This window comes from Oncorhynchus gorbuscha, linkage group LG01 (assembly GCF_021184085.1).
Source record: "Oncorhynchus gorbuscha isolate QuinsamMale2020 ecotype Even-year linkage group LG01, OgorEven_v1.0, whole genome shotgun sequence".
In the NCBI taxonomy this organism is placed as follows: domain Eukaryota; kingdom Metazoa; phylum Chordata; class Actinopteri; order Salmoniformes; family Salmonidae; genus Oncorhynchus; species Oncorhynchus gorbuscha.
Window position 1 is genome coordinate 10,976,669 of NC_060173.1, and position 13,120 is coordinate 10,989,788.

The window sequence follows — 13,120 nt, forward strand, 5'->3', positions numbered from 1 at the left end:
TTTAACAACGTTTGTAAATCAAAGAAGACATGAGACACATATTAGGATTATTTGACCTTTCCAAACATAGTGACGGTCACAGGGTCGGGGTTGCTTTTGTTCAACGATGTGTTTCAAAGAGGCCTGCCTGGCCACAGGCCCGAGAGGACGCCATTCCTTCACTCACATACCCGAAGAGACGGGCTGTGTAATAAAGGCTTTTATCAGGGATGTTGTGATTGACAATAGACACGTGGGGTTGTGTACCAGGAGTTTAGTTTAGTGTTGTGTGGGGCCAGGAGTCTATCCTGACCGTGTGACCTGACCAGGTAAAACTACGGATCGCACTCAATGGACATCTTTTAAGAAGATCTAACAAAGAATTAGTATTGAACCACTGAAAAAAGTGGTCCAATACCACAGTATATTTGCTGACTACTATGCTGACAGGATACTAATTTTCATTAGGCGCCACCTACTGTAACTGATAGGCTGTTTCGCAGAGACATAAATATACAGGATATCAGGGACATGATAAATATACAGGATATAGACATGATAAATATACAGGATATCAGAGACATGATAAATATACAGGATATAGACATGATAAATATACAGGATATAGACATGATAAATATACAGGACATCAAAGACATGATAAATATACAGGATATCAAAGACCTGATAAATATACAGGATATCAGAGACATGATAAATATACAGGACATCAAAGACCTGATAAATATACAAGATATAGACATGATAAATATACAGGACATCAAAGACCTGATAAATATACAAGATATAGACATGATAAATATACAGGACATCAGAAACATGATAAATATACAGGATATCAGAGACATGATACATATACAGGATATCAGAGACATGATAAATATACAGGATATAGACATGATAAATATACAAGATATCAGAAACATGATAAATATACAAGATATCAGAGACATGATACATATACAGGATATAGACATGATAAATATACAGGATATCATATATATTTATACATGATAAATATACAAGATATCAGAGACATGATAAATATACAGGATATCAGAGACATGATAAATATACAGGATATCAGAGACATGATAAATATACAGGATATAGACATGATAAATATACAGGATATCATATATATTTATACATGATAAATATACAAGATATCAGAGACATGATAAATATACAGGATATCAGAGACATGATAAATATACAGGATATCAGAGACATGATAAATATACAGGATATCAGAGACATGATAAATATACAGGATATAGACATGATAAATATACAGGATATCAGAGACATGATAAATATACAGGATATAGACATGATAAATATACAGGATATAGACATGATAAATATACAGGATATCAGAGACATGATAAATATACAGGATATCAGAGACATGATAAATATACAGGATATAGACATGATAAATATACAGGATATAGACATGATAAATATACAGGATATCAGAGACATGATAAATATACAGGATATAGACATGATAAATATACAGGATATCAGAGACATGATAAATATACAGGATATCAGAGACATGATAAATATACAGGATATCAGAGACATGATAAATATACAGGATATAGACATGATAAATATACAGGATATAGACATGATAAATATACAGGATATAGACATGATAAATATACAGGATATAGACATGATAAATATACAGGATATCAGAGACATGATAAATATACAGGATATAGACATGATAAATATACAGGATATAGACATGATAAATATACAGGATATCAGAGACATGATAAATATACAGGATATAGACATGATAAATATACAGGATATCAGAGACATGATAAATATACAGGATATAGACATGATAAATATACAGGATATAGACATGATAAATATACAGGATATAGACATGATAAATATACAGGATATCAAAGGCCTGATAAATGTGGAGGATATCAGAGACATGATAAATATACAGGATATCAGAGACATGATAAATATACAGGATATCAAAGGCCTGATAAATGTGGAGGATATCAGAGACATGATAAATATACAGGATATCAAAGGCCTGATAAATGTGGAGGATATCAGAGACATGATAAATATACAGGATATCAGAGACATGATAAATATACAGGACATCAAAGACCTGATAAATGTGGAGGATATCAGAGACATGATAAATATACAGGATATAGACATGATAAATATACAGGATATAGACATGATAAATATACAGGATATACAGGATATCAGAGACATGATACATATACAGGATATAGACATGATAAATATACAGGATATAGACATGATAAATATACAGGATATAGACATGATAAATATACAGGATATAGACATGATAAATATAGACATGATAAATATACAGGATATAGACATGATAAATATACAGGATATAGACATGATAAATATACAGGATATAGACATGATAAATATACAGGATATCAAAGGCCTGATAAATGTGGAGGATATCAGAGACATGATAAATATACAGAATATCAAAGACCTGATAAATGTAGAGGATATCAAAGACCTGATACAGGTGGAGGATATCAAAGACCTGATAAATGTGGAGGATATCAAAGACCTGATAAATGTAGAGATAAATCAAAGACCTGATAAATGGAGGATATCAAAGACCTGATAAATATGGAGGATATCAAAGACCTGATAAATGTGGAGGATATCAATGACATGATAAATGTGGAGGATATCAAAGACATTATAAATATAAAGTATATCAAAGACCTGATAAATGTGGAGGATATCAAAGACCTGATAAAGGTGGAGGATATCAAAGACCTGATAAATGTGGAGGATATCAAAGACATTATAAATATAAAGAATATCAAAGACCTGATAAATGTAGAGGATATCAAAGACCTGATACAGGTGGAGGATATCAAAGACCTGATAAATGTGGAGGATATCAAAGACCTGATAAATGTAGAGAAAATCAAAGACCTGATAAATGTGGAGGATATCAAAGACCTGATAAATGTGGAGGATATCAAAGACCTGATAAATGTGGAGGATATCAATGACATGATAAATGTGGAGGATATCAAAGACATTATAAATATAAAGTATATCAAAGACCTGATAAATGTGGAGGATATCAAAGACCTGATAAAGGTGGAGGATATCAAAGACCTGATAAATGTGGAGGATATCAAAGACATTATAAATATAAAGTATATCAAAGACCTGATAAATGTGGAGGATATCAAAGACCTGATAAAGGTGGAGGATATCAAAGACCTGATAAATGTGGAGGATATCAAAGACATTATAAATGTGGAGGATATCAAAGACCTGATAAATGTAGAGGATATCAAAGACATTATAAATATAAAGAATATCAAAGACCTGATAAATGTAGAGGATATTAAAGTGGTTATTTCCTTTGTACCATTGACCCCACTTACTGCATTCACACAGAGAATGAACTCTGGCTGGGGTTACAACACATCAAAATCTGTCACCTTACACTAACACCTGTTCGTCCCACTCTAAATAAAGCACCGCTAAGATTTATCTGGCTTGTTCTCAGGTCACAGGTGGCGGTCTGATGTGTTGGCTAATTATCACATAAAGACACCTAAATGTGATGTGCTACATCACGTCTACTTGTGGTGTCAAAGGTTGTTGAAAAGTGTGTAGCAGAACAACTGATTGCCCACCTCAACAACAACCCCATTGACATTACACACCATGCAGTTTGGCTTCAGAGCGAAACACTCCACAGAAACATCTAACTGCTTTCTTCTGGAAAATGTGAAGTCCAAGATGGACAAAGGGGGCGTTGTTGGGGCTGTGTTTCTGGACCCAAGGAAGGCTTTTGATACTGTTAACCATGAGATTCTCATCACAAAATTGTCCAAGTTCAACTTTTCCCCTGATGCCTTGAGATGGAGGAAATCATACCTTGAAGGCAGAACTCAGTTGTGTCAGAGTGAGCAATGAGCTGTCGCCCACTCTTAGCTATGATGTGGGCATGCCCCAATGGTCAATACTGGGGCCCCTCCTGTTCAGCCTGTACATTAATGATCTGCCTTCTGTCTGCACTGGGTCTGAAGTTCAAATGTATGCAGATGATACAGTGATATATGTGCATGCAAAGAGCAAACAACAAGCTGCACAGGAACACCCTACTGTAATGGTCCAGGTTACAAAGTGGCTCAGTGACTCGTGTTTGCATCTCAATGTGAAAAAAACTGTTTGCATGTTCTTCACAAAGAGGGCAACAGATGCTACTGAGCCAGATGTCTATGTGTCAGGGGAGAAGCTCCAGGTGGTATCAGATGCTACTGAGCCAGATGTCTATGTGACAGGGGAGAAGCTCCAGGTGGTATCTGATGCCACTGAGCCAGATGTCTATGTGTCAGGGGAGAAGCTCCAGGTGGTATCTGATGCTACTGAGCCAGATGTCTATGTGTCAGGGGAGAAGCTCCAGGTGGTATCTGATTTTAAGTACCTTGGCATCATACTTGATTCCAACCTCTCTTTTAAAAAGCATGTGAAAAAGGTCATTCAAATAACTAAATTCAACCTAGCTAATTTCCAATTTATACGAAATTGTTTGACTACAGAGGTAGCAAAACTGTAAACTTGGTCCAAACATTTCAAACAACGTTCCTAATCCAACCTAAGGTATCCTAAAACATAAATAATCTATCAAATTTAAGACGGGATAAACTGTTTACAATACCGGATAAAAACAATGTGAAGCGTTCACTCGCACCAAAATACTAGAGACCTTCAGAGTGACACTTACAAAGAACAGCCATACTTCTTCATTTCTCAAAAGAAAAACTATCAAACAATTTCTAAAGAATCTTGACATCTAGTGGAAGCCATAGGAACTGCAACCAGGTTAGCCATTAAATAGTGCTTCCCATAGAAAAACATTGGGAAATACTATAACCTCAATTGTTTTTTTCCCTGGATGGTTTGTCCCGGGGGTTTCACCTGCCAAATAGGTTCTGTTATACTCACATACATTATTTTAACAGTTTCAGAAACTTTATGGTGTTTTCTATCCAAATCTATGAATTATATGCATATCCTAGCTTCTGGGCCTGTCACGCCCTGGTCGTAGTATTTTGTGTTTTTCTTCATGTATTTGGTCAGGCCAGGGTGTGACATGGGTTTTTGTATGTGGTGTGTAGCTTAGTGGGATTGTAGCTTAGTGGGGTGTTCTAGGAGAGTCTATGGCTGTCTGAAGTGGTTCTCAATCAGAGGCAGGTGTTTATCGTTGTCTCTGATTGGGAACCATATTTAGGCAGCCATATTCTTTGGTTGTATTGTGGGTGATTGTCCTGAGTGTCTTGATGTCCTTGTGCTGTGTTGGTTGACACAAGTATAGGCTGTTTTCGGTTTTCGTTTCGTTTATTGTTTTGTAGTGTTTGTGTTTATTCGTGTTTACGTTGTGTGATTAAACATGGATCGCAATTGACACGCTGCAGTTTGGTCCGACTCTCCTTCACCACATGAAAACTGTGACAGGGCCAGAGTAACAGGCAGTTTACTTTGGGAACGCTTTTCATCCGGATGTGAAAATACAGCCCCCTATCCCTAAGAAGTTTTAACAGCTTCTACCCGCAAGCCATAAGACTGTTGAACAACTAATCAAATGGCCACTCTGACTATTAACATTGTCCCCCCCCCCCTCCCTTTGTTTTTACACTGATGCTACTCACTGTTTATTATCTATGCATAGTCACTTTACCCCTACCTTCATGTACAAATGACCTCGACTAACCTGTACCTCCGCACATTGACTCGGTACCGGTACCCCTTGCATATAACCTTGTTATTGTTATTTTATTGTGTTACTTTTTAAATATTTTTTTACTTTAGTTTATTTCAACTCTATTTCTTGAACTGCATTGTTGGTTAAGGGCTGGTCAGTAAACTTTTCAAGGTAAGGTTTGTTGTATTTCGGCGCATGTGACAAATACAATTTGATTGGATTTGGTTGGATTTGATTGCCTAGAGTTGCCCTGAGACAGGTGGGTAGACTCCTATGGCAACTAACCATAGGATGCTGTAGGAGTCTACAGACACGCCACAAGGCAAGGTTTTAGAGGGGCTCTAACAATAAATAAATGGTCCTTCTGTAGCTCAGTTGGTAGAGCATGGCGCTTGTAACGCCAGGGTAGTGGGTTCGATCCCCGGGACCATCCATACGTAGAATGTATGCACACATGACTGTAAGTCGCTTTGGATAAAAGCGTCTGCTAAATGGCATATATTAATGTTTCATGTTAACTTGCCACCAATGGGTGGCGTCAGAACCACGCGACAGACAGACAGTGTACTGCCCAAACATCCAAGTCCATATAAGTTGTTTTATTGCAGCCCTTTCCTGCCTGAATAATGTCTGTTAACGTCAGCAGGAGAGTGGCTTGGACAGAGAGCAGTCTATTTTAGTGAGCCATTCACACAGGGGTTTAGAAACTATAAATCTGAATGATTTCCCCCCTATCCTCTCTCAGTCCCTCACTCTCTCCCTCTCTCAGCCTTTTTCTACATCTTAAAGGTAGGGTACCTCTCAATGACCACTTTGGCTTGATATTAAGGAACTTTGTTTTTTATATTTCATCTTCTGTGTAGAATACATATTGTAGGTACACTATGAATGCAGGAAGAGTGTTGAGGAGGCAGAGGAAAACAGTATGGGAATGTGTGATTTTTCAGTATAGGTGAATTATATTTATTTCTGGAGGGTCTGCCGGAATTCAGATATGAAATTGATGATATGATGACACATTGTATTAATATTTTGCCATAGACTGCAAGATAGTGTTAATTAGTTCACATGCCGTTAAATTTGTGGGCTATGGACTACACTGACACCTATGTCAGTTACGGAGATAAACGTTAGCTCCTCACATTGTAAATGTTATATTTTCAACTAAATGTTTTACAATATTTATATTTTAACTATTTAAATATAACATTTAGGCACATTGTTTCTACTCTGCTTTTTACTTGGGAGCAAAAAAGAAACCAGCACAGCCTTTGAAATTGTGATTGAAATGTAAAATGTGTCATTTGGGTGTTACACGCTCTGACATTTTCCCAGAAAAGAATGATATGTGATATATAATAATATCTCAAAGTTTCTTTGTGTGAAATGTTGACCTTTGGAATCAGGTCATGTGAGCTGCAAATAACAATAACCCCATACTGCCTCACATACTGTACACAATTCAAATGTGCTACAATAAAATAACTCCCCTCGTCAAGTCTGGACTGAGGCCTCTTTTGGATTTGGACACACCAGCAGTGCACAATAAATTATCTAAAGAGAGGTTTAATGAGGCAGCACATGCTCTGAGTACGTGACATAGCTGACCCAAAGACCATACAACCAGTCATCAAACCCCATCCTCAGCATTGGCAACAGCTCAGTTGATGCAGAAGTGAAAGATACAGTCATTGAATTGTATTTCCAATACATTTACAACCAAATTAATAACATAGTATATAAATAAAGGAAAATTGTTCCCACATTAAAAAAAACAAAATCATCAATGGATAAAAAATGTAAAGTACATAAAAATGTACAGTAGATAAAATGTAAAGTACATACAAATGTACAGTAGATAAAATGTAAAGTACATACAAATGTACAGTAGATCAAATGTAAAGTACATACAACTTTACAAATCAAATCAAATCAAATTTATTTATATAGCCCTTCGTACGTCAGCTGATATCTCAAAGTGCTGTACAGAAACCCAGCCTAAAACCCCAAACAGCAAACAATGCAGGTGTAAAAGCACGGTGGCTAGGAAAAACTCCCTAGAAAGGCCAAAACCTAGGAAGAAACCTAGAGAGGAACCGGGCTATGTGGGGTGGCCAGTCCTCTTCTGGCTGTGCCGGGTAGAGATTATAACAGAACATGACCAAGATGTTCAAATGTTCATAAATGACCAGCATGGTCAAATAATAATAAGGCAGAACAGTTGAAACTGGAGCAGCAGCACAGTCAGGTGGACTGGGGACAGCAAGGAGCCATCATGTCAGGTAGTCCTGGGGCACGGTCCTAGGGCTCAGGTCCTCCGAGAGAGAGAAAGAAAGAGAGAATTAGAGAGAGCATATGTGGGGTGGCCAGTCCTCTTCCGGCTGTGCCGGGTGGAGATTATAACAGAACGTGGCCAAGATGTTCAAATGTTCATAAATGACCAGCATGGTTGAATAATAGTAAGGCAGAACAGTTGAAACTGGAGCAGGAGCATGGCCAGGTGGACTGGGGACAGCAAGGAGTCCTCATGTCAGGTAGTCCTGGGACATGGTCCTAGGGCCCAGGCCAGTTGAAACTGGAGCAGCAGCATGGCCAGGTGGACTGGGGACAGCAAGGAGTCATCATGTCAGGTAGTCCTGGGGCATGGTTCTAGGGCTCAGGTCCTCCGAGAGAGAGAAAGAAAGAGAGAAGGAGAGAATTAGAGAACGCACACTTAGATTTACACAGGACACCGAATAGGACAGGAGAAGTACTCCAGATAAACAAACTGACCCTAGCCCCCGACACAAACTACTGCAGCATAAATACTGGAGGCTGAGACAGGAGGGGTCAGGAGACACTGTGGCCCCATCCGAGGACACCCCGGACAGGGCCAAACAGGAAGGATATAACCCCACCCACTTTGCCAAAGCACAGCCCCCACACCACTAGAGGGAAATCTTCAACCACCAACTTACCATCCTGAGACAAGGCCGAGTATAGCCCACAAAGATCTCCGACACGGTACAACCCAAGGGGGGAAACCCAGACAGGCCGACCACAACAGTGAATCAACCCACCCAGGTGACGCACCCCCCCAGGGACGGCACGAGAGAGCCCCAGCAAGCCAGTGACTCAGCCCCGTAACAGGGTTAGAGGCAGAGAATCCCAGTGGAAAAGGGGAACCGGCCAGGCAGAGACAGCAAGGGCGGTTCGTTGCTCCAGAGCCTTTCCGTTCACCTTCCCACTCCTGGGCCAGACTACACTCAATCATATGACCCACTGAAGAGATGAGTCTTCAGTAAAGACTTAAAGGTTGAGACCGAGTTTGCGTCTCTGACATGGGTAGGCAGACCGTTCCATAAAAATGGAGCTCTATAGGAGAAAGCCCTGCCTCCAGCTGTTTGCTTAGAAATTCTAGGGACAATTAGGAGGCCTGCGTCTTGTGACCGTAGCGTACGTATAGGTATGTACGGCAGGACCAAATCAGAGAGGTAGGTAGGAGCAAGCCCATGTAATGCTTTGTAGGTTAGCAGTAAAACCTTGAAATCAGCCCTTGCTTTGACAGGAAGCCAGTGTAGAGAGGCTAGCACTGGAGTAATATGATCAAATTTTTTTGGTTCTAGTCAGGATTCTAGCAGCCGTATTTAGCACTAACTGAAGTTTATTTAGTGCTTTATCCGGGTAGCCGGAAAATAGAGCATTGCAGTAGTCTAACCTAGAAGTGACAAAAGCATGGATTAATTTTTCTGCATCATTTTTGGACAGAAAGTTTCTGATTTTTGCAATGTTACGTAGATGGAAAAAGCTGTCCTCGAAATGGTCTTGATGTGTTCTTCAAAAGAGAGATCAGGGTCCAGAGTAACGCCGAGGTCCTTCACAGTTTTATTTGAGACGACTGTACAACCATTAAGATTAATTGTCAGATTCAACAGAAGATCTCTTTGTTTCTTGGGACCTAGAACAAGCATCTCTGTTTTGTCCGAGTTTAATAGTAGAAAGTTTGCAGCCATCCACTTCCTTATGTCTGAAACACATGCTTCTAGCGAGGGCAATTTTGGTGCTTCACCATGTTTCATTGAAATGTACAGCTGTGTGTCATCCGCATAGCAGTGAAAGTTTACATTATGTTTTCGAATAACATCCCCAAGAGGTAAAATATATAGTGAAAACAATAGTGGTCCTAAAACAGAACCTTGAGGAACACCGAAATGTACAGTTGATTTGTCAGAGGACAAACCATTCACAGAGACAAACTGATATCTTTCCGACAGATAAGACCTAAACCAGGCCAGAACATGTCCGTGTAGACCAATTTGGGTTTCCAATCTCTCCAAAAGAATGTGGTGATCGATGGTATCAAAAGCAGCACTAAGGTCTAGGAGCACGAGGACAGATGCAGAGCCTCGGTCCGATGCCATCAAAATGTCATTTACCACCTTCACAAGTGCCGTCTCAGTGCTATGATGGGGTCTAAAACCAGACTGAAGCATTTCGTATACATTGTTTGTCTTCAGGAAGGCAGTGAGTTGCTGCGCAACAGCCTTCTCTAAAATCTTTGAGAGGAATGGAAGATTCGATATAGGCCGATAGTTTTTTATATTTTCTGGGTCAAGGTTTGGCTTTTTCAAGAGAGGCTTTATTACTGCCACTTTTAGTGAGTTTGGTACACATCCAGTGGATAGAGAGCCGTTTATTATGTTCAACATAGGAGGGCCAAGCACAGGAAGCAGCTCTTTCAGTAGTTTAGTTGGAATAGGGTCCAGTATACAGCTTGAAGGTTTAGAGGCCATGATTATTTTCATCATTGTGTCAAGAGATATAGTACTAAAACACTTGAGCGTCTCTCTTGATCCTAGGTCCTGGCAGAGTTGTGCAGACTCAGGACAACTGAGGTTTGGAGGAATACGCAGGTTTAAAGAGGAGTCCGTAATTTGCTTTCTAATAATCATAATCTTTTCCTCAAAGAAGTTCATGAATTTATCACTGCTAAAGTGCAAGTCATCCTCTCTTGGGGAATGCTGCTTTTTAGTTAGCTTTGCCACAGTATCAAAAAGGAATTTCGGATTGTTCTTATTTTCCTCAATTAAGTTAGAAAAATAGGACGATCGAGCAGCAGTAAGGGCTCTTCGGTACTGCACGGTACCATCCTTCCAAGCTAGTCGGAAGACTTCCAGTTTGGTGTGGCGCCATTTCCGTTCCAATTTTCTGGAAGCTTGCTTCAGAGCTCGGGTATTTTCTGTGTACCATGGAGCTAGTTTCTTATGAGACATTTTTTTAGTTTTTAGGGGTGCAACTGCATCTAGGGTATTGCGCAAGGTTAAATTGAGATCCTCAGTTAGGTGGTTAACGGATTTTTGTCCTCTGGCGTCCTTGGGTAGGCAGAGGGAGTCTGGAAGGGCATCAAGGAATCACAGTAGATATTTGTAGATAAAATGTAAAGTACATACAAATGTACAGTAGATAAAATGTAAAGTACATACAACTTTACAGTAGATAAAATGTAAAGTACATAAAAATGTACAGTAGATAAAATGTAAAGTACATACAAATGTACAGTAGATAAAATGTAAAGTACATACAACTTTACAGTAGATAAAATGTAAAGTACATACAAATGTACAGTAGATAAAATGTAAAGTACATCAAATGTACAGTAGATAAAATGTAAAGTACATACAACTTTACAGTAGATAAAATGTAAAGTACATACAAATGTACAGTAGATAAAATGTAAAGTACATACAACTTTACAGTAGATAAAATGTAAAGTACATACAAATGTACAGTAGATAAAATGTAAAGTACATACAAATGTACAGTAGATAAAATGTAAAGTACATCAAATGTACAGTAGATAAAATGTAAAGTACATCAAATGTACAGAACATAAAATGTAAAGTACAAAAAAATGTACAGTACATAAAAATGTACAGAACATAAAATGTACAGAACATCAAATGTAAAGTACATAAAATGTACAGAACAGAACATAAGCCTGAATGTTCGGTTTACTGTTTTTCTTTTCACGTGGGGTAAAAATGTTAACTCCTTTCTCTATCTAAATTTCAGTAAGATAAGCAGGAAAACATGGCAGACGCGTAAGTATTCATGTTCACTGTGTGTATCAAGGTTATTATAGTAAACTAAAACTGAAACTAAAACGAAAACTAATCATGAAAAAATGTTTTTGTCAACTGAAATAAAATGATTAACAAACACATTTGAAAAACTAAAACTATACTAAAACGATTAAATTTGACTCCAAATCAAACAAAATAAACATTCATTATGTTCAATTTTAGTTTTTGGGGCGTCGAAAAGCGAGTGGGGTTTTTCAATGGGGTTTTAAAGCTTTAAAAAATATATTTTTTAACTTGTAATGGGGTTTTCAAGCTTCTGAATCTGGCAGATCACATTGAGATTTAGTTTAGTTTAGACTCACAAGATGATGTTGCCAATAGCAGCACCGTTGATATTTGGTATTTTTGAGTTGGAATGCTAAAGCAACCGACTGTAGACAAAAGACGAGGTGTGAAGCCGGGGGAGGTGCATCTGCCACAGTCAAAAGTTGGAAACTAATGTGGTTTTCTAACAAGGCTCAGATCCACATGGGAGTATTGCCATTGTTTAGAAACATACTTTTAATAATATGTGTGTACACATTATAAAATTAATTTGTGATAGAGAGCCTCAAATATCACATATCACAATGCATATATACAGTGCATTCGGAAAATATTCAGACCCCTTCACTTTTTCCACATTTTGTTATGTTACAGCCTTATTCTAAAATGGATAACATTGTATTTCTCCCCCTCATCAATCTACACACAATACCTCATTAAGACAAAGCAAAAACTGTTTTTTAGAAATTTATTACGAATATAAAACTGAAATATCACATTTACATAAGTATTTAGACTCTTTACTCGGGAATTTGTTGAAGCACTTTTGGCGGCGATTACAGCCTCAAGTTTTCTTGGGTATGACGCTACAAGCTTGGCACACCTGTATTTGGGGAGTTTCTCCCATTCTTCTCAAGGTCTTGTCAAGCTCTGTCAGGTTGGATGGGGAGCGTTGCTGCACAGCTTTTTTCAAAGATCTGGTTTAAGTCCGGGCTCTGGCTGGGCCACTCAAGGACATTAAGAGACTTGTCCGATAGCCGCTCCTGCGTTGTCTTGGCTGTGAGCTTAGGGTCGTTGTCCTGTTGGAAGGTGAACCTTCGCCCCAGTCTGAGGTCCTGAGGACTCTGGATTCTGACCAGTTTCCCAGTCCCTGTCACTGAACAATATCCCCACAGCATGATGCTGCCACCACCGTGCTTCACCTTAGGGATGGTATTGGCCAGGAGATGAGTGG

The 13,120-nt window shown here is 38.6% G+C and overlaps 1 protein-coding gene across 1 annotated transcript in view; it reads left to right on the forward strand.

Annotated features, from left to right (window-relative positions):
- Positions 1–6,506: 6,506 nt before the first annotated feature.
- Positions 6,507–13,120, forward strand: part of LOC124032912 (troponin I, cardiac muscle-like) — a 16,310-nt gene continuing 9,696 nt past the window's right edge. The window contains exons 1-2 of the mRNA XM_046344902.1: positions 6,507–6,568; positions 11,831–11,859. Coding sequence (XP_046200858.1) covers positions 11,849–11,859 — 11 coding nt within the window. The 5' untranslated portion in view covers positions 6,507–6,568; positions 11,831–11,848. The remainder of the gene's footprint in view (positions 6,569–11,830; positions 11,860–13,120) is intronic.